The 21876-nt window shown below is 40.1% G+C and overlaps 3 protein-coding genes across 3 annotated transcripts in view; all 3 read left to right on the plus strand.

Moving 5' to 3' along the window:
* The window catches only part of LOC126389000 (uncharacterized), an 8943-nt gene extending 2959 nt beyond the window's left edge, over positions 1–5984 (plus strand). Inside the window, exons 2-9 of the mRNA XM_050042417.1 lie at positions 3403–3985; positions 4224–4363; positions 4436–4535; positions 4685–4817; positions 5037–5142; positions 5259–5497; positions 5605–5763; positions 5858–5984. Coding sequence (XP_049898374.1) covers positions 3403–3985; positions 4224–4363; positions 4436–4535; positions 4685–4817; positions 5037–5142; positions 5259–5497; positions 5605–5763; positions 5858–5984 — 1587 coding nt within the window. The remainder of the gene's footprint in view (positions 1–3402; positions 3986–4223; positions 4364–4435; positions 4536–4684; positions 4818–5036; positions 5143–5258; positions 5498–5604; positions 5764–5857) is intronic.
* Positions 5985–9730: 3746 nt separating this feature from the next.
* LOC126389001 (translation factor GUF1, mitochondrial-like) lies at positions 9731–12027 on the plus strand. Its single transcript, XM_050042418.1, has 3 exons — positions 9731–9910; positions 10392–10513; positions 12023–12027. Exons 1-3 carry the CDS (start codon positions 9741–9743, stop codon positions 12025–12027), a joined length of 297 nt encoding a protein of 98 aa, XP_049898375.1. The 5' UTR covers positions 9731–9740.
* A 5620-nt stretch (positions 12028–17647) lies between these two features.
* pigg (phosphatidylinositol glycan anchor biosynthesis class G) overlaps positions 17648–21876 on the plus strand; it is a 108018-nt gene continuing 103789 nt past the window's right edge. The window contains exons 1-2 of the mRNA XM_050042520.1: positions 17648–18085; positions 18200–18405. Coding sequence (XP_049898477.1) covers positions 17932–18085; positions 18200–18405 — 360 coding nt within the window. The 5' untranslated portion in view covers positions 17648–17931. The remainder of the gene's footprint in view (positions 18086–18199; positions 18406–21876) is intronic.

The raw sequence follows: 21876 nt of genomic DNA on the forward strand, positions 1-21876 counted from the left end.
TATATATATATATATATTTATATATATATATATATATATATATATATGCATATATGTATATTAAGGTTATGCTGCCATTACCCTCTGCCACTGTGCCAAATTCCATATGTCTATGACACACAGGGCATGAGATATGCCCATAAAATCACCATGGGCATAATACACTGATGGACCGGAATCCCAGACACAAGATGGCGGCCGTGTAGGCATGTCACTTCAATGGGCAGGTACGTTGGACAATTCATCTAGTGTTTTTATAGATATCTATGGTTGTAACGGCTGTAAAAAGTGCGGGGGACGGAGGGCACAGATACGGGAAGTGCGGGGGACATGTCCCCTGTCAAATCAAGCTGAAACATCTACTGCCTGCAACAATGATGAATGGAAACATGATGATTTTAGTCAGGGTGCACTCAGCAGCTAGGCTTCACTATACACCTGAAGTTTCCAAATCAAAGCGAGATGGCTGGTTTAGTAGCTTTGTGTGCTACTTGTGTACTTGCATATGCCTCTGATATTTGGTACATCATTGGCTCAAAGACAGGGATACACGGACATTTTGAATTTCAGTCTGTTTTCTTCCTTCTCAAGTACTGTTGTGAAAAAATGTCTGCACTGACATGTTTTAGTTAAACAGTGTAACAATGGCTGTAACCCTTTAAAGGGTGTCAGAAGGGAAGGGTCTCTTGATGTGAAAAGTATTTAATCAAATAACAAGACAGACTAAACTTTAAAATGTCAGTTCCTGTCTTAACACAACTGAAAATACCTGCATTGTGAGTATTTGTTGTAGGAAACTGTTACACTGAGGGTCGCAGATGACGCAGGGAAACGCTCCATGGAAACATTGGTTTTATGTGTGCGCCACTGTAATAAAAAGACTGTAAAATACTGTATGCGTGTAATTCTCTTTATCCATATGTATGTTGGGAAAATTGTCCCAAACTTTGACCTTCAGTGAACAATGGTCATGTTACTTTTTCAGCAAAATAATAATTAGTTTAGAAAGGCAATAGGGCATGGCTTTCATCTTAATACCTTTTATGACCATGCCAGTAGAGGTATGTTGAAAAGCCACAAAATGAATTCCCTTATGTGTTTGTTAACACCACAGAGTACTATTGCTACCTCTGTTACTGTAGTAAAAAGGTACAGTATAGCTCATTCTGTCAGGTATGAAATTTACAACGGAATGTGCGACCATCTCATAAATGTGGTTAATAGTACAGACATGTCGTCTGAAATATATTTTATTGCCACTTAACACACATTGCAAATGCACACATTGTGTTGGTAGGTCATTCTTACACAAAGGTCCCCCGTGTCTTAATGTTATCCTGACGAAATGATAATAAAAATGTTTACTTATTGTTTATACAGCAGCATGATAGGACAAATCTGATCTGGATCTGAACAAAATAATCGTTTTTTTTGTTTGTTAGTTTTATAAAGTTTCCATTTCACTGTGTAGATAGTGACGTTTTTAAAAGTGCAACGAGGAAAATTTGTCATGAGATAGAATTGGGAAATAGTACAAGGCCCAATGGCTGCCTCAAAGTTAAACTTGCAGCGGCAACCTTGATTCCAGAAAAGTGGGGAGGCTGTGTAAAATGTAAATAAAAACAGAATGCAATGATTTGCAAATCATTTTTGACCCATGTTCAATTGAATACAGTCCAAAAAGGAGATATTTAATGATCAAACTGTTAAACTTTATTGTTCATTGTAAATAAACACACTGAATTTGATCCCTGGGACACGTTCCATAAAAGTTGGGACAGGGGCATTCTGTAATTGTGCATTGAGAAACATTTTGTTGGACTATTTGCCCACACAGTTTTTCACAAAGTAGTGAACCTTGCACCACCAGTTAACCAGTTAACCTGTGAAATGTTTAAAGGTGTTTTTTGAGCATTGAACATCAGTTTTTGAAAATCCTTGAATTCTGTTTTTATTTATGTTTTACACAGCATCCCAACTTTTTTTGGAGCTGCTGTTGTACAATAAGTGATGTGTCATTGCATAGTAATGGACTACCTGTGGTGTGTTTGGTGAGTTCGGGGCTGTTTCTGATTAAACAAAAAGGATGTTACTCATTAATGCAAAGCTCTATCTCTGTAGGGATCCTTTCTATCATGTTGTCAGACACCTATAGTAACAATCTGAGCCTGTCAGTGACCAAAACAAGCTTTACTTGGATGTACATTGACTGTGCACAAATGCCTCGAGTGCTTAGTTTTGTCTCCATTAGTTACTTAGACACAAAAACATGGGAAAATAATAGAAAGTTACCCTTCAAGCTATTTAGATCTGGTTATACTAAAGAGTCGTCAAAATATGATTGGAGATGACATACTGAGGGATATACTGATGGATCAGTTGAAGAGAAAGTGGAAATTAATGTAAAAGAGCTGAAAATATGCAGAAGTGAGGGTGAGGTGTGCAGGTGAGCTGGATCAGGGTTTGTTCCTGTCCTTCAACTTGAACCATGTTTTGAGATTAAATATAGTATGTACAATGCAAAACTCATATCTATGTTGCATTATGTGTAAATCACACACACACACACACACACACACACAGAGAACAGAATGGAACAGGAGAGTTTAGAATGGAACACGGAATCTCTTTGACTGCCTGGATCTCTACAAATACCCCCTGCACTTGTCAGTCTCACACTGATCTCACTGAGAGAAGAGTACACACACAGTTGTTTCGTCTTTCGAACAATTGAGTTGGTTTTTGAAAAACTAATGGAGAATTGCAACTTGTCAAAGATCTGCCTCCCATTTCTGAAGTGGATCCACAAGAACAACGAGGATGGTGGTGTAAGTAATCAACTCTTTTGCACACAAAAACACAAATATTCTCCCAGCTCTGAAAACTTGATGCTAATGTTTCATCAAAAAGACTCCAGACTGCTAAACTCTAATTGTTTTCACTACAATTGAAATTCTAAATCATATTTTTACCGTGCTGTTTCTCATGTTACCTATAGTATCAGTTCAGTTATTGTGCTGTTTCTCATGTTACCTATAGTATCAGTTCAGTTATTGTGAGTTTTGTAAAAATAGGTAACATCTGTGTATTCTCAGAGCTCTGACAGTGTCAACTATTCTGCAAGTTTTGCTTTGTTTTGGTGGAAAGAATTGGTTTTGAGAAGCGGGAATGTGGTTTTAAGTGCAGTGTTTCATTTTGCGAGACATTTATTGAGTTTTCAAAAGAATAGTTTTGTGTTTAGAGTTTTGAGAAGTTGAGCTACAGTTTCAGGAAATGTGCTGAAACAATTGAGGAAAAACTGTCATCTCTGATCTTCCTTCTGTTCATAACTGAGTCAAAGTGGATAATTTCAACTGTAATGATTACCAAGTTACTCAACAGTGTTGTGCTTTATTTCCACAGCAAACTGGGAGCCACAGTGGACATCAAAATCCTGATGGCTCGACCAGTGAGTCCAGCATCCTGGACTCCCAGAGGGCAGGGAGGGCTACGTTAGTGCGCCAGGCAGAAAACCTGTGCACTGCGACGAAAGCCCGAAATGACGCTGTTCTGGGGAGACTGGGACTCCCCGTTCAAGACGTCACCCTGCCTTCACCTCGACCACCACCTTTCCCAAAAAGAAGTATCAGATCCCCCCAACGAAGAAGGAGGATCGCCCCTCTTTCAGATGTTCCTCGTTTCAACACTGAGGTCATCAGCAGACACCAGAGCCCTGGAAGTCTTGATGAGGAGGACGACTCCTTCTGGGAGAAGGTGCTTCTTGGCAGCCAGATGGCTGCCCTCACATGCAAGGAGGCTCAAATGGCAGACCGAGACCAGAGCTCAACCTCCTCCCTCAGCTCCGTTGATTGCCAAACACCCAGTGAGCTGAGGGCCATCGCTCTGATTGAGGAACCAACAACTCCTCCTCCTCGTCGAGCAGTCCCACTGTTCAGGAGAAGAATGTCTCGTCTGCCTGTACTTTCAGCCAAACACAGTGGAGCAGGTCAGTTCCTCAAGACAAACTCTTTTAGGGACAGGTTAGCTTTTGTGGGAACACCTGCTGTTTCTTCTGGTTGTTTATGTTCCTGTTAGACTCAAACAGCATGGGGATTTTATGCTAAATCATTGGACATCATCTCAAATATTGAAACACTTTATTACAAGTACAACACTTACATCTAAGTTACTCATTGGGTATGAGAACAGTCGAAATGTATGTGATCCTTTTTTTGCCCTAACAGAGAAAGAGGTAGCCGATGGATGTAGGCTACAATCGGCTAAAGGGAAAGTCGAGGCTTTTGTGGAGAGATTGAAATGCCTCCAGCTCGCCTCCATCCCTTCACCTCGACCTCCAGCAGCTCCAAAGACGACCCCTGCAGTGGCACCCAAAAGGGTCCCTGCACCACCTACCATGACACGCCCTGCACCTGCTCCGACAGCAACCCCTGTGGAGACGCCTTTGGCTCCCACCCCTCCAAGAGTTCCCCAGGCCCAGAAACGAGGGACTCGACCCGGGGTGGCCCTGCGTCCCGCAAAAGCCGTCAGCGTGGCAGGTAATAAATGGCTGAATAATTGTAGTCGAAGCTGTGAACTGCAGTCATGGGTTTCTTATAGTTTTCTGTAAAGAATTTTAATAGCTACTGTGAGTACAGTGCTATGAATGACAGGACATGTGAGTAAAGACTGTTTTGCTTTTTACCAGGCAAGGACACAACCACCGACTGCAGCCCTAATGCTGCAAAGGATAAAAAGGTCAAGAAGGCGGAGCTACAGCCGTTGACCGACCCTGTGCAGAGCCTGTCTGCCTGTTTCAAGCTGCTCTCCCTAGATGACTGGTAAGACACCGACAACACAGAGCAGTCTGTTATGACTGGTAAGACACCGACAACACAGAGCAGTCTGTTGTACCAGCTCAACAAATGTTTAATCTTAAGTCAGTCATGTTGCAACTAGTTTGACATGAAGCCTGTCAGTGTCACATCAGTATGGAGCCAGTACATGTTGGTAACAGTAACTTTTATGAGGTTAATTATACTTTACATTTTAACATACAGGGAGAAGAAAATCGACGGCTTGAAAATCATTCAGGCTCTTGCACAGCACCACCCAGACACACTGAGGACAAAAGTGCATGAAGTGTGTCTGGTTCTCATCGAGGAGGTATTGTACACACTTTCCTCTTTCTATCTATATTCATGCATTTTCATTTGCCAACATGTCTATGAGTGTGCACACTACAGCTTTGATGTTTGATGATGTTTATTCTCACTATACAGGTGAACAACTTACGCTCAGCCGTTGCCTGTGAAGCAATGGACACCTTGGCAGAGCTGTACGTTCACCTCCGAAAGGCCATGGACCCAGAGGCAGAGGGGACAGGCCGAGCCTTGCTGCTGAAACTGGCACAGACAACGAGTGCCTTCATTCACCAGCAGGCTAATCTTGCTCTCGGCGCCCTGGTAGACAACTGCAGCCATGGTCGCATTGTGAGCGCTCTTTTGAACGCAGGCCTGAGGTAAGAGGAGAGAAGAGGTTTATTTTATCAGCAAAAACCTTAAAACAAAGTTAAATATGATAATGAAATATAGGGTCTCATATTCCCCTGTCTTTGTCCCTCCTCAGCCACCGATGTGCTGCAGTCAGAGGCAGCATGGCTCAACATCTGCACCAGCTGGCTGACAGCATGGGAGCAGCTCGCATCTTGACAGCAGGAAGGACACTCACAGAGCGCTTCCTTCTTGCTGTCTCCAAGATGTGTATCGATGGTGCACCAGAAGTGAGGTGAGTTATCAAGTTCTTTAGATTTAGTGTAACACAATCTCATAATTTAATTTTTCTGAATACTGAGCTAAATGAGAAATGTCTTCCTCCACAGGCACCATGGACAGATAGTACTCTTAAAATTGGCCGACCACAAGGACTTCATCAAACTGTGGACAAAGATCGTTCCAGTAAACGAAAGATCATCACTGGACAAGATCTTAAAGAAGGCCAAGAAATAGAGGACATCTGAAATATTATTTATTTATTTATTTATTATTCAGCTATCTATTTGTTTATTTATTTATTTATCTATTTATTTATTTATTTATTTATCTATCTATTTATTCATTTATTTATTTATTTATTTATTTATTATACTGTTCATATATAGGTATATATAAATGTAAATATGTATAGTTATATATTTTTATATTGTTGTAATCACTGTCCAAAATACACATTCATAATCATTTACAACATGTCCATTACTTTGTCATTCTTAATGTCCATACTGTGACTTTACTTGTTGGTCTGTTCTGTTCACATTGACATTTATTGCCTGTCTGTCCGTCCTGGGAAGGGATCCCACCTCTGTGGAGATTCTCCTCATCCATACATAGGGTCTAAGGACGTAAGATACTTTTTACCTTTCTACCTGCCTCTTACAACTAGCCAATCCGTCAATTTTCTGCTTAAAACCACAATTTGTTCATTAAATACCAACTCTACATTTCAAATTACAAAAAACCTTTCTCTATGTACATGAACTCTATCAAAATACTACCTGCAAAACTACCTGCATACAATAAACAATAGGAAATCCAATGGGGTTTTTTATAATTTAGAGTCATTTTACCATAAACCACTCAGTATATTGTGGTTGAGTGTTGAATGTGTGCATTTTTTGCAACATATTATGTAAAATGAATTAGTCATCTTACTTTTTAGAGTGTAGCCTGCAGCAGAAAACAGCAGTAAGCCAGAATTGCTGCAGTAAAACCTTTATGCGTGAATAACAAAATAAAACACACAACAGTAAAAAATAAGATAAAATAATAAAGGCACAGACAGGGGGAAAACACAAAAATGCAAACACAGAAAAACAATTTAACAAAGAGAATTGGTTAAACATTTAAGGATGTCGAGGAGAAAAACCTAGTCATTTCTGTAGACAGGAAAAAAGATATTTGGCATTTAAAGTAATTTAAATTAAAAAAAACATGTTATATTGAATGCAGGAATTCACCCAGTGTCCAGAGGAGCTGCCATGTACAGAAAATCCAGATAGTTTTAGTGAAAAATAGTTGCTGATTAATAGTGAGGAGGAGACAATCATGTGAAGAAAAAAAGTTTTCAAGTTAAGCTGGGAAGACTAAAATATGCATTTGAGCTGCTCAGAGAATATAGCAAATGACATGCAATGTGATTTATTGTATGACTATAAGAAACCCATTAGTGGATGTGAAATGAATTAGGTAATGTAAGGTAATAAAAAAAATGAGCCTTACAACCTTAGAGCTTTAAATATATGGATGATGTGGCTTAAAGACGCAGAACAGACATGAAGGGAAGGGAATGAAAAATAAGATTTAAGTACATAGGAAATTACTGAGAAAACAAGAGAGGCATGTGGAAAAAAAACTGATAACAATGGCAACATTACAAAAACAAGTCAGTAATCTTAGCCAAACCAGCCATTAAAAGGAGATCAAACAATCAATTATATCCATATTTTGACACTTGGGCACACTGGGGACAGTCTTTTTTGTTGTACCTTGACACAGACGGGTTTGGTAGTTTTAACTGCACAACCAACAAGTGACAAACATGCCTAGCAACTAATGACTGACATGACAAACTAAAGCCTAGTTCACATTACACGATTTTCTCCCTGATTTTGCATCACGGAGACTATCGTCATCTTTTGAGTGTTCATACCTGGCGACGTGTGTTTCTGTCAGCGGGAGTCTCGCCAACGGCGTTACGACCTGTGTGTGCACACCACAAGGTTTCTACACTGAGCCCTCGCTGACAGAGCCCCAGATAACACAGCGACGTCACCAAACTTGGAGACGACACATCGTAAAGGCATGGATATTCTTCCCAGTGTTGAATCAGATCTGCCTCCAGGGCCTGGGTCAAAACGCTACGCACTCCCCATGACGTGGCCATAGTTGTTGTTGCTTGCCGGCTTGTCAGTGTTGCCAGATCTTGGGAGAGAAACAAGCAACCAGGGCTATGGAGACAAGCCCAAAAGAAGCGACTATCATGCGTATAAATAACTTATTAGATGGATATATAGAGGAAGGTGATGTTTGGAGAGCAAGCCCAAATAAGCAACTCCACTTCAGAAACAAGCCCAAAGTCGTGGCTAATAAGGGGACCTGGCAAGTGGCAACCCTGCGGCTTGTCCTCCTCACATTTCTTCCATCTTCCTGCGTGCTGACGTGGGACTGACGTGCCCTTTGTCAGTTCAGTCACACTTCTCCAGTTTTCTGGCATGCCAGATGTCCAGTCCCAGTCACAGACGAGGGGGCGACTTGCTCGTAGGCTTGTTCACACATGAGGACTCGTCGTGTCAGACTATCTGCCGACTCACCTCTGACCCAAGGTGGCTCTCAAGATCCTCTGCGATGTCAAAATCGCGGTGAAAATCGTGTAATGTGAACTAGGCTTAACTCAACGTTGCCTGGGGAGTTGATGTCTTCATCCCAGTGAGTGACTCTCAGCCACACGCCACCATTCTCCAAAGCCAAAAGACTTGCAAAATAGGCAGTGGAGCCTAAATTTAGTACAATTTAGCAGACCTGACAGATAGGTGACTGGAAGGATCTGCACCTATGTCAATAATAGCAGAGATGAAGGATGTGAAGGAGTTTCATATTGGTGACATACTCCACCCTCAGGAGCAGCCTGTGGAATAGGCTGACCAAACGTCCTCTTTTGCCCAGACATGTCCACTTTTCACGTCCTGTCCGGGGTGTCCGGGGGGTGTTTATAAATTGATGATAATGTCCGTTTTTTTCTTTCCGAACCCAACAGTCATTCTGTTGTTATGTCCAAAACCGAACCTAGCCCGACATTATTTAATTACTAAAGCACTGAATTTGTGTCACACAGTTGTTATGGTTACAGGCTATTTAACAGGCCAGCCATGCGCCGTGGGTGCTCCGCGGAGAAGGAGACCTCCGTGTTTGAGACGGGAGCGGGCGGCGGGAGGTCCGAGGCTTCCAGCGAGGGGAGAGGAAGAAATATGGCCTAACAAAATAAGATAAAATAGGAAAAACCTGTTTCCCTCTTTTATTTTATTTTCAGCGTTTAATCAAGGCGGAGGCGGGCGGCAGAGAGGTAGAAACAAACAGCCAATGTGTGTGTGTGTGTTATGTTCAGGTGTTGTCACGTAAATAACATTTTCACTGAAAGCTGACCGAATCCGACCCGAGCCCGAATACAATTTATACATTTTTGACCGAACCCGGCCCGATCCGTCGGGTAGGCCTACCGTCGGGACCCGTCGGGCTCGGATCGGGTAGCAACACTCTAGTGTGTGTATGTGTCCCCTATCTATAGGGGCCTATCTGAATTTCTGTCTTTGAGAGATATTATTTTGTAATATAACTGAATTTTCTATCCATACATATAAACTTTAAATATATTAAAATTATAAGGCATCGTTGAGTAAACTGCGAGTATCATCCCGTGGCCGGGCCGAGTGTCCTCTCTTTGGAAATCAAAATATGGTCACCCTACTGTGGAAGCTCTTCAAGTTTTTACCATCTGCAGCTGCCTCCTGCTGTCACATAAAAGTCTCTGAAAATTTGGAATAAGAACTGGAATGGAGGACACCATTCTTTTAAATACCACATGCATCACCATAATTATTCAGTACAATGATGTCTGTAAATAGTCCACTTTCACTGGACATTTCAAATGTAAAACCCCTTCAGAGGATGTTGTGTTCCACTAGTTAGTACAGTACCTGCTCTCCACAGTACATGAAAAAGTCCTTTTTGCTGAAGATGTGCGCTCTCTGTCCCTCAGGCATGTATCCCATGGACCAGTCAGAATATGTGGGCCTTCGCAGCGCCATTGAGAGGCTGACCCTGAATGACTCAAGTGTCACAGTGCAGAGAGACAGCAGTCTGGCCCTGGGAGCAGGCTGGAGGTGAAGATGAATTAGAATGAAAAATGGCTCTTAAGACAACAACAGGGGAGCGGGTCACTAATGTTACAGCGAATCAAACAAAAGTGTGGACATGGAGCGGCGCAACCACCAAAGTTTCAAGTAATTTACTGTTGCAGAAAAGTTCTTAAAGGCTTCTTTCCTCAGTTTCTACACAAACTTGACATCATATGATATGATTAATAAGGGAATAAACAACTTAATACATACTGTATGTCGCCAAAACAGACAGCCAAGTAAGAGTTTATGTATCATCACAGGTCATGTTAGTCCAGATGATAAAAATGAATTTGATTCCATTAGTGGCAGTGATTTAGACCATTGGGAAGTATGAAGCTGCACTGGAATAGCAATGAGTCTTACTTGCTGTTGAATTCATTCCAAACAGGCTCTTTGTAATTAAAAGCATCAGTATCAATTATAAAACTTAAGTGAACCTGTGCACCTCCCTGTGCCCCTGCAGACTTGGCTTCCTGAATCTTCTCCATATGGAGGTGTTCAATCAGAGGCTGGAGCAGGAATACAGTGCCTCCGTTATAGTAACAGCACCCACCGGCTGTCCTCTTTTCACCCCAACTCATCAAGGTAAGAGCCATTTCCTGCTCATACATTTTCTGCTCTTACCGTAGAGGTGGGCTCTTACTGTACTTTCAGCAAGAATAAAGTTTTAACTTATTTGGAAGTTAACCATAAACAGAGGCTCTCCAGGCTGTTTTGTAAAATGACATAAGAGAGATAGTTGCTCATCAATATCTAAAAGAACAATCAAAATGTCCTGTTGCAGAGGTTAAAGCTGAGTTCTTATCAGGGGCCAGGGTTCGATTCTGACCCGTGGTCCTTTGCTGCATGCAGTCCCTTCTCTCTATCTCCCCCAGTTTCTGTCTATCTTCAGCTGTTCTAAATAATGGCAAACAATCCCAAAATAATTTTTTATAAAAATGTTTTGCAAAGGCAAAATCATAGCTAATTTTTCATGATGTATGCAAGTTGAGTTCCCTTGGAAACACCATTGTTTCATCCCACTAGCAGAACCTTAGTGTATCTGAGGACTTCAAAGGGATAGTTCCAGTTTTTTTCAGACAGCCCTTTCTGATGGGGTACTGAAGCTGTTATCTCCATCCATGCTCTCTACAAAGCAACCAGACTCCTTTGACAAAAACACCTCGAAGAACACGGGAGTTGCTGGTCTACCACTGCCTTGGTTGGTTAATTTATTTGTGTTATTGAGTAACTTTAGTGTTTGACAGGGTGAGGTCAGATTCACCAAAGTCAAACAATAACACAAACTAACTATCTGATCGAGGCAGCAGTAGACCAGCAACTCCAGTGTCCTGCAAGGTAAAATTGCTGTTTTTGTCAAAGGAGTCTGGTGGCTCCGAAGAGAGGATAACAGCTTCACTTCCCTGTTGGAAAGGGCGGTCTGACAGCAAGGTAAAGTGGTGAAAATATTCCATCTGCCACTCCTCCCACCCACCCTACTCAAACTTTCGCCCCTTTAACTTACATTGTTGTCTAGCTGCATTTCCCCATGTCACCTTGTATCATGCCGATGTGGAAGGATGGCTTTTTCGTGGGTGTCTGACGCCGGAAGTCACTGACCAGGCGCCTGAATTCGATAACTTTGTAGTGACATTGGGTTGGACAGGAGTAAAAATCCACTTCAGTTTCACCCTAAAAGCAAAGAAATGAAAGATGACAGTAATGTAACATAACTTGCCAACACACAATATAATGTATACTTTTAGTCCTATTTAGAACATGGGATAGTGGTGCACTCCAGCCTCTTGTGGCCAAAATGAGTATTACAAAAAAGAGTAACCCAAAAAAAATTAATCTGCCATCTTTCAATTTTTTTTTTTTTTTACCTGATTATGAACAATTTAAATCAGATTTAGGAAATGGATCACAAGTTTTGTTTTCCTCTTTTTCCTTCCAGGACTTTTGTACTTTTCTGTTTAATCCATCCCATAGTTCTCCGTCTCCTGTGCCCCTTAATTCTCGTCTTACATTTAACCATGTTGGATAAAGGTTCTTAAATAAATACTATATCACTTTTGACTGACTCTGAAAGTGTCCTTTGATTTTATCTCACAGGCTAACTGGCTGATGATTTAATAAAGATGAATATTCTCCTGAATGGGCAGCTTGCAGAACACCTCCTCACAATTGTACACTGGTACTATATGTTTCAAATCGCAGCTGAATTAAGACACTGTCAAAGAAGTTCCTTGCTTGTCTCAGGAGGTATAACTCTGATGCTGCCTGAAAGGATCCTCTTATTTTCTTTGTCAAAGCAGCCTCCAATAGCTTAATTATTACTGCTGGCAGATTTTTACAAGTTTACATAATTTCAAGGTTATATGGTCCTTCATTACTTTAGTAGTTCTTCTGAGCCTATGGAGCATGAAATGTATTCAACACCCTGGATAGTATTAAAAAAGGCCTCTTGGCAGCCTGTGTTGACATTATCTATTACAATGACTTTACACACTAGACAAGGACTTCATTCCATTTCTGACAAGGACAATAGAGTAACTTCACAGGCAAAAAGTGATGACGCACAGCAGATCTGTATTTAATGTACTTACGACCAACGCCAGTTCAGACTTTGGTAATTGAAGGGCGCTACGCTTCAACAACGATGCACACACTCTGACCATTTATACTGTAAGCCTTGGAGCCAGGCCGAGCGTAGCTTCTCTGTCTCATTCTTTAAGGACAACCCACCAATCACAGAGCAGTATATCGTTAAGAGGGGGCACATCACAGAGCGACTGAAATATATGGAACGTGACTGGAGCCGAGTGAGGCTGGGATGTCCTGTCAAGCGGAGAAGCCATTTACATCTGTTTGATATGGAGACTTATATCCAAAGTACCTGACAGTATGACAAGGGCACACAGTCATATAATGAAGCTCAAATACTTGCTTTACCAGTTAAAAGAAGCGTTTGACATTTTGGGAAATATGCCTTCTCATTTTCTTGTAGTGTGTGATGAGAAGGTGAATACCACTCTCATGTCTGTGCATTGTGTTTGGAGCTGGAACTAAGAGGTGATTACCTTAGCTAAAAGTATGAGACATTCAGAGGCTATCTTTGATTCGGAGTCTGGTGTTGGATTGTCTCTACATGGCTCTCAACATGGAGGCAGCTGAGCAGGGAGTTAGCAATGGTGCTAAAGCGGGGATTTATACTTACACGTCAGCTCTATGCTCAGTCTACGCTGTAGCATGCACGAGGTCTACACCATTGTGAGCATTTATTTTTGTGCGGTGGTGTGTCTGTGTCACTCTGCAGTTACACCTCCAAAACAGCAGTTGGCCGTGGGGTTTCTGTAAAGTGCTATAAAGTTTAGTTAATTCCAAACACACACATAAAACATGGCTTAATAGCGAAAATTTCAATTACAAGCAGACAAATAGACTTCATTATAACTCACAGGATTCACAGACAAAGCACATGTCTTTGGCTGGACACATTTTACCCACAAATACAACATGCTAATGTTTTTAGCATGAGCCTATGGCATTTTACATTGTATAAGTTAGCTTAGCAGCTAGCGGACATTTCTTCTAGCTACTCATATGAAGCCTGGGACAATAGCAATATTTAACAAAGTTAACATCAAAAAATTTGGCTCCATTACATCTCACAGGGTTCACTGACTAAACAACTGTCTTATAATAAACATGTTTTCCAAACATTTAGAACATGCTAACGTTATTAGCACAAGCCTATGGCATTTTACATTGTATAAATTAGCCTAGCGTCTAGCGGAGATTTCCTCTACCCATATGAAGCCAGGATAAATCACACACAAGACTTAAAATGGTATTTTTGTGGATGCTTTATTGTCTTCACAATTTATTGTTTCTTATCTGTGAAGTAAAAGTAAATAAAAGCTTTGTTTTCATTGAGGGAACTGGTTTCAGCTTACAAAAATAGCCAGGAGGTCTGTGTTGCTCCGACATGTAGTTACATTTCTGGGGAGGTGCACGCCAGGCTACGGCATAGGTACAGCGTCAGTTCAATGCAGAAGTATAAATCCTGCTTAACTCCATAAACAGTGCTAACATCGGCAACAGTGCTAACAGAGCTAATACTGTTGACGTGGGGGAACCAGAGGGTGGGGGCTACACTCACTACTACACATCACAATGGATACAGCACTATTAGTGGTTACTGCTGTATGAGCACAGTGCAGAGCAGCAGTGTTTATGCATGTGGGTATCACAGTGGGATAGACACATGTACTAACGTGCATGTGCGGCCAGACCATCTACAGCAACAAACAACAGAGAAACTTCGATCACAACACACAAAGGGAATGTTAATTTATTCTCTGCTCAGGACACCATAACTCTATATCTTTACATAGCAAATAGCTGTTTGCTGCTTTAATAATGTTCTGAATGTCCCATACAGTGACTTTAACATAAACACTATAAGCAGAGGGAAACCGCTGGCCTGGCTCTGTCTAAAGTTAAAAAATACTCCTATTAAGACCTCTAAAGCTCAATAATTTAGACATTTTCTCTTCATAAAGTTGTCATTAGTGCTGCAAACTGCTGTAATTGTGATCTGATATGTGTGATTCAGCATAATTTAAAGGAAAAGTTGCCAGGCAGTGGATGTATGTAGGTTTACACTGATGATAAATGAAAATTAAAATATTAAAAAGTAACTGTTATTTATTTACATTTTTTTATTTATTTGAGTGGGGCAAAAGAGCCGCATGTAATATGAATATGAAAATATGTCAATTTCACTCAGACACCTTTTGAAAAGAAAGTTATTTTTACTTAAGGTATTATATGATGGTATGTTGACCCAGATCAGGCCATCACATTAATTAAGAAACTGCACCAAAACATTAAAGGTGGTGCAGTTTATACTTTTGGAGATATATGAAAAATTAAAATTTAACTCGATTAAACCCCACTGAGTGGTTTCCACATGGTCATACTGCCCTCAGTTTCAGTTTTGTTTTCGGACAGTAAAAAATGGAGGGGCTCATCAATGCCTTCTGAGAAAATGCAGGGTTCATGTCCCCTGTGTCCACCAACCCTTGTAAATTACACCCCTGTTTAGTAGGCCTATTTGATCTTTGAAGTTCTACATATTGTGGACTGTATTAAAAGAGAATAACTGAGACAAAGATACAGGGCTGGAGTTTCTCACTCTTCATTCATTTGTTCCAATTATCTATGATAGTCATCAGTTTGTGTGAGAGTTACAAAATATTAAAACTAAACTCATGTCCTACAATGTGAGTAGAGAACATTTCCCTTGCTGGAGGGAACACAACTGTATTTGTGAACAAAATACTTGATCCCCACCTGCTCCTCACTGGTTGCCAAAATTTGACCAGTAGATGGCAGTCATAAAAAAATAAATAACCAGAATTCATATTACATCATATGTGCAGATGGTGCTGTGTTTGTGAAGGGGAAAAAAATCTGAAACACTGTCCTTGAAGCAGAGCTCCCAGCAGATGGCAGCATCAGCTCAAACCCACAAAAGAGCTGAAAGGAATTTAATTTCATCCTGAGCTAATTCCCGATCAGACTTCATCAGCCTCAGGCTCCATAAATGTCAGGTTAAATCATATTAAACTCCAGACAGTCCACTTACCTTCTCCCCTGCAGTTATAGTGGATCCATGAAAGTATCTCATTGTCCCCATGTGCTGCCCTTTGCACCTGACAAATTAAAGCAAATTTCATGTGAGGGACTAATGGGTAGTTTAGCTCCAGTGAAAGGGATGAGAGTGGTGCAAACTGTAGAAATAGCCCTCTGTCATTGCAGACATGTTGACATGATACTGTTCATCATACTCACCTACTTCACATACAGTAGGACATTACTGTGGTCCATTACACTTGGTGTTAAAGGGATAGTTCAGATTTTTTTTAAGTGAGGTTCTATAGAGTGCTTAGCCAAAGACAGTATAGATAGATAGATAGATAGATAGATAGATAGATAGATAAACGAATCTAAACGAACTCTTTTAAACAACAAAGTCACACAATAGCACATTAAAACTAACTGATGAAACCAGCAGCTCCTGTGTTCAGCAATGCTTCATTACTGCTTTTCTCAATGGAGTCTGGCTTTGAAGAGAGCAATTTAACAGCTTCATTTTCCCATTGGAAGTAACTGTCTGACATTAAGGTAAAGCAGTGAAAATATTCTAAGTACAGTGTACACTTAAACTATATTGATTTTTTTTAAGTGGGACTTTTATTCAGGTGGCGAAAAGATGTTTTCTTGCCAACCCCTCCACAGCAGTTGATTGTGTCGAACTACGGCCTGCATCTCCAGACTGGGGTGTTCCAACCACTGTATGTAATATACTATCTATGGATAAGTACCCCATACAACCACACTTCAAAAAAAGTGACCTATCCCTTTAATGATAATTTGGTATCATATATGATCCATTAAGAGGTTCCTAGGGGTTTGTTTTAGCTTTTATCCTCCCTATATAAAAATAATATTTTTAATAATCTCTAAAACGTATTGCTTCCTCTATGTCCAATCTACAGGCAGATCACCAGGCCCTAAACCTGGCTCTTATTGATCTTTTTGGTACCAAATGAAAAAATAAAAGAACAATAGATAAGCAACTCTCGGAGGTGTGTATATTTGAGTAGCTCTCATACTGCACAGGAGTAATCCTTGGACCTTGGACTGTGGGCTGTTGATAAATTGTCTTTCATACAATAGTACTGTAGATGTGATATCATATGGCTTTAAGATTTGTAACAGGTGACAGCTTTAGGACTCCTCTCTGATACAGGACTGTAGACAGGCCCTCTATAGCAGTAAGAACCTGACTTGCAATCTTAACTGTATATTTATAAAGCCCTTGCAGTACAGGAAAACACACCTTGTCACTACATTTCAAGATTGATATCTGTCAACAGACTAAATAAATATTTACTCCACTCAGATTAAATGAACTGCAGTGTACCTGTGTGTGTGGCTGAATAAGTTTGAACAGGCTTTTAAACATCATACGCCTACATTCAGATTACAGGCACTTATTGCTGATTTTCTAGGCCATGCCTTTTTATCCTGTTGCCATTTGTAAAACAATTTATTCATGTTATTTCTTATATACATTTTGAAACACAATAATTTATTGTGCTTTTATTTTTCTGTGTTCGCATAGCATCAATCTAAAAGAGTTCACCACTCTCATTGCACTACCTGCTACAGGTAAACATAAGATTTTCTAAAACTCCTACCTCATTATTTTTGTGTTTTTTCCATACCAGTTATGGTTTGTTGATGATATTAAGAAGCCATAATTTTTACATCCACCCAGATTTATTGTGGGTGATTTAAATTGGTGCAAATTTAAAATGGAACTGTGAATACACAAAACAAATTCCACAAATAAAAAATCATAAATAAAAATAGATTCAAAAATATCTATTTGACAGGTGTAATTTTTTGCAAATCTTATTTTTGTTTATTTATTTTTATTTCATTTGTAAATTAATTGTTTTCACCTATATTTAATAATTTTTTGGATTTTACACGGTTTGTTTTGTTGAATGTTGTTTTATATTTAAATATTAACAAACGCATAATATTGAGACAAATTAATCTCCGTGGTTTTTACTCCCAACAGTTGGGCCATACATATCAGTATGGGAAAAAAGCGTATTGGTCTTGTTTGATTCTACGTATTAGCCGTAGTTCCATGCTGTCAATGCGGAAGTAGATATGAATGGCTACAGCGCTAACTCGTATTAGTGTTTTTATTTTTAATTACACCCACAAATATAGAATATAGAGTCCGTTTATTGAATGCAGAGACACCTGACTATGTAATATGTCGTTTGACAGTGCGTCCATCTGAAACGGGATGTTCCTGCTCTCTATCTTCTCCTATATTTGGGTAAACAGTGCAGGAAGAGTCATGTCGGCTGCTAGCTAGCAAGTTATCTTACAAACACACTCGTCCCTTAAAGTGTCCGTCAACCAGCAAAATGAAAGTACGCTCGTCCGTGTTTGCCTCGTTCATTTTAATATTTGAAGTGATTGGCATTGCCCTCTTCCTGCGGGGATTTTTTCCTGTGCCTCTTAAGTCTTCCCTCTCATCCAAGACCAAGCTGTCAGATCTGCCAGCGGAGCCGATGACAGGTGAGCTCACAGCACCGTCCGCCTCTCAGACTTACCTGCGCTTATATGCGAGTATCTGCCTGCACTGCTGACTGTAATCTCTTAAAACTCATAAACTGTGTCCTTTAATTACAGGAGGCGCTCCCAACTCCTCTCGCCTCCCCCAGCCCCTCTTTAAAAGGGTGGTTATAATGTTGGTGGATGCCCTCCGGGAGGACTTTGTATTCGGACCCAATGGTCGCATGTATATGCCCTACACCAGACACCTGGTGGAGAGAGGCTCAGCGCACAGCTTTGTGGCCAAGGCAAGACCTCCGACTGTCACCATGCCCAGGATCAAGGTGAGATGTCACTGAGGTATCACTATGTTGAGATTCAGATGAGAACTCACTCATCAAGTCTGTCCACTATGTGTCATCCCACGACTCCAGGGCTCCTTGCTTTGAATAGCTGGATACTTTATTGTTATTGCATATTGATTAAAACACAGTAACCCACTCCATTAAGCAGCATGTATAAATCAATATACTATAAAAGAAATACAGAAAAAGTCATATGGTAAATAGTTATGGTAAGCTACAAATAAGATGCTTTTGTGAGTCAGCAATCAGATCCAACAGATGAATGTAAAAAGTAAGGCACTAATGAATTGCATTTGTTTTGATGTGAGTCTTTATAATAAAAATAATAACAATAATGATGTTATTGATACAGCAAAATTCATGCATAAAATGCAACACAGAGTGCTGAACATATAAGACAATCAAAACATTTGTGACAGAAAAAAGATGAAAAAACACATTATAAAATGTTAATATTATAATAATAGTAATAAATTAACAAAAAAATTAAAGATAAGGTAAAATTCAGTCAAAAGGACAGGCTAAGATAAGATAAAAACAACTATCAGTTAAATACATTTCAGGAGAAAGCAGTGCTAAAAAGATGTGTCTTAAAATCACGTTTAAAAGTTTCAACAGGTGTAGAGCCCCTAAGACCGTCTGGCAGACTGTTCCAGAGTTTAGGGGTATAATTGGTAATGGCTGCCTCTCTGTGCCTTTTAGTTCTGACCTCTGGAACAATCAAAAGGTTTGAGTCAGAGGATCTTAGGGACCTGGCAGACACATATATCTTGACCATGTCAGACAGATAAGTTGGGGTGAGGCCATTCAGTGATTTTAAAAACCACTTTATATCTGACTTCCATGCAAAACTACATTCATTTAATATCAGCTACTCTACTGAAACAGCCTGTAAATCACTTTCACTTATAATGATGAAATCTTTTAAAGCAGGGGTCTTCAACATTTTTCAGGCCAAGGTCCCCTCCGCTGACAGAGAGATGGACCAGGGATGCCTTACTACATATATTGTATAAAACTCTGAGTGTCATGTATTAATAAACCCTTCATTGATGCATGCAATACTAAGCTTTAGAATAATATTCTTGGCAGATGTTTAGATTCATCACATTTCTTTCTGAGGTGGAGGGTATGTCAGAGTCTCTTGCTCGAAAAGTTACACAACTGTCTATTGTGGCTCACAAGAATGGCAGTACACTTGGAAAAACAACACAGCTAATTGGACAATATGTGTCAATGATACGTACATTTTAGCTAACTAGCTAACCTTGCTGTTATGGACAGTGATTGGTGTTCGCTTGCCAACATCATTACACAAGGATTCATGGGTATCAGCCTGTTATCAATGTTGTGTACTGTAAATGAAATGTTTTTTTTATGTTGAATTCATGTTAATGTATATTTTCACACATATTTTAATATAAAACACACAAACAAACCCAAACCTTAAATTAAAATCTAAATTACCAAACAATGATTTGGCAGCCCCCCCTGCAGTAACTCTTAGGCCCCCCTAGGAGTCGGAGACCTCCCTGTTAAAGACCCAGGCTTTAAAGGATCGGGATGGTGTTATCTATATTTTTCTTATTGTCAGCCAAGACCAAAGACCAAAATAAACAATGTGTTAGTCCGTCTGGATACTTCCAGACTTTCTGCTTTGCCTGTGGCACGCAGCCTTAAGCCCATCTGTTCCCGCTGAAGATGTAGCTAAAGCTTAAAAAATGGTTACAAACATAATTTTTTAAAGGGAGAAGTTAGTTCTTCACTTAAGATAAATGTTAGTGGCCAGTAAAACTTTGATATACTATAAGTGCCCAGGACATTTGGTCCATCTAGCTAAAGCTAATGCAGTGTAATATAACATCCCTGCAGTAAATCCTGTATATTCATATTCATTCATAGTAAATTCAGGGTTGTTGGAGCTGTGTCAGAGGGGTGTTGATTCATCTGAATGATCATTTTTGAGGCTGCAGTTTGTGGTGCTGTTGAATTACATTGCGCTGTACTGAGGTGTTTCTAACATTTTTGATATCAGTGAGGGAATTAAGTAAACAATTTGAAACATTAAAGAGAGAAACTTGTAGTTAATCTAAGGTGAAGGACACTGAGTGCTCATATTTAGTGTTTAAATAAAAGGGGCAGTGGGAGGGATAAAATCTTTGCCAAATTTCCAACAGTTCACTTATGTGCTCTTCACTGGCTGGCTGGAAGACTAAGTTCCCCTTAGGGATATTAAAGTTATAGCTGGAGTTAATGCCAAGTTCATTATGTAAAACAAAAAATTATGTCTGCGAGTGGGAATGAAAAGGGAATGTTGCCTTATACCCTCGTCCACCATGGAGCGCCAGTATAATTTAAACAAAAAACACACAAAAAAAATGGCAATTAGTTTGTTCTCTTGAAATAAGTTCAGTTTAATGGTAAATGGACTGCACTTGTATAGCGTTTTTCTAGTCTTCCAACCACTCAAAGTGCTTTTATACTACATGCCACATTCACCCATTCACACACTGGTGGCCTAGGTGACCACCCATGGTGCCACCTGCTACTCAGTAACCATTCATACAATCTCACACACTGATGGAACAGCCATTGGGAGCAATTTGGGGTTCAGTATCTTGCCCAAGAATACTTCGACATGCCGATTTGAGGAGCTGGCGATCGAATCACCGATCATCTGAATGGTGGACAACCCACTCGACCTCTGAGCCACAGCTGCGGTTGTGGCTTAGTAGTGTCACCTTATCACTAAGTGGCAGTAATATCAGATCAGATCGATACATGAACAGATTTATTTAATGCTTTTCTATCACTTATTTGCTTGTGAAAGTTGTGCTTTTTTCATGTGATTCAATTAATTGAATTGAATCACATGAGAGAATCAATCAAAAAACAAACTAAAACTAAACTGAATAATTTAAGTTGTTTGATACGCAAAATGCTTAACATTAACTGCTCTCATCTTCTTAAATGTAAAAATTTGCTGCTATTCTCTGTTTTATATTATTATCAATTAAATATCTTTAGGTTTTGGTCTGTTGGTCAGTTCGACAAAGGACGCAATTCGAAGTTGTCTCCTTGGGCTCATGAGAAAACGTGACTTGTAATGAGTAGTGTCATCCAGCCCATCATAAGAGGTGCAGATGTTGGAGTTAAAAATGTCTTAACAGAAATCCTGTGAGCCCATTATAATCCTGTAAAGGGTCTTTTTGAGATAGGTGCTAAGTCTCCAGCCTACAACTGCAAATAGGGTAACATGGCAGACACTGGAGAAGGTGAAAACATGGTGCGCTGTCACATTGAGGGTATTCTGGGAGCAGAGCCAGGAGGGAATTACAGTTATGTCATGCGCGCCTTTGCACGAGAGTTGGTTGTGCTGAGACACACTTTGTTAGCAGACTGGGGAAGGAGTCAGAGTGTTGTTGTCAATGGTGCTGAAGAGATTTTGCA

This window comes from Epinephelus moara, chromosome 4 (genome assembly GCF_006386435.1).
Source record: "Epinephelus moara isolate mb chromosome 4, YSFRI_EMoa_1.0, whole genome shotgun sequence".
NCBI lineage: Eukaryota > Metazoa > Chordata > Actinopteri > Perciformes > Serranidae > Epinephelus > Epinephelus moara.

What these genes read in the sequence shown, in the direction of transcription:
- LOC126389001 (XM_050042418.1), top strand. Translation starts at nt 9,741, where the DNA reads ATGAAAAAGTCCTTTTTGCTGAAGATGTGCGCTCTCTGTCCCTCAGGC. An exon ending in GCCCTGGGAGCAGGCTGGAG is followed by an intron (nt 9,911 to 10,391) that starts GTGAAGATGAAT and finishes GTGCCCCTGCAG; the next exon opens with ACTTGGCTTCCTGAATCTTC.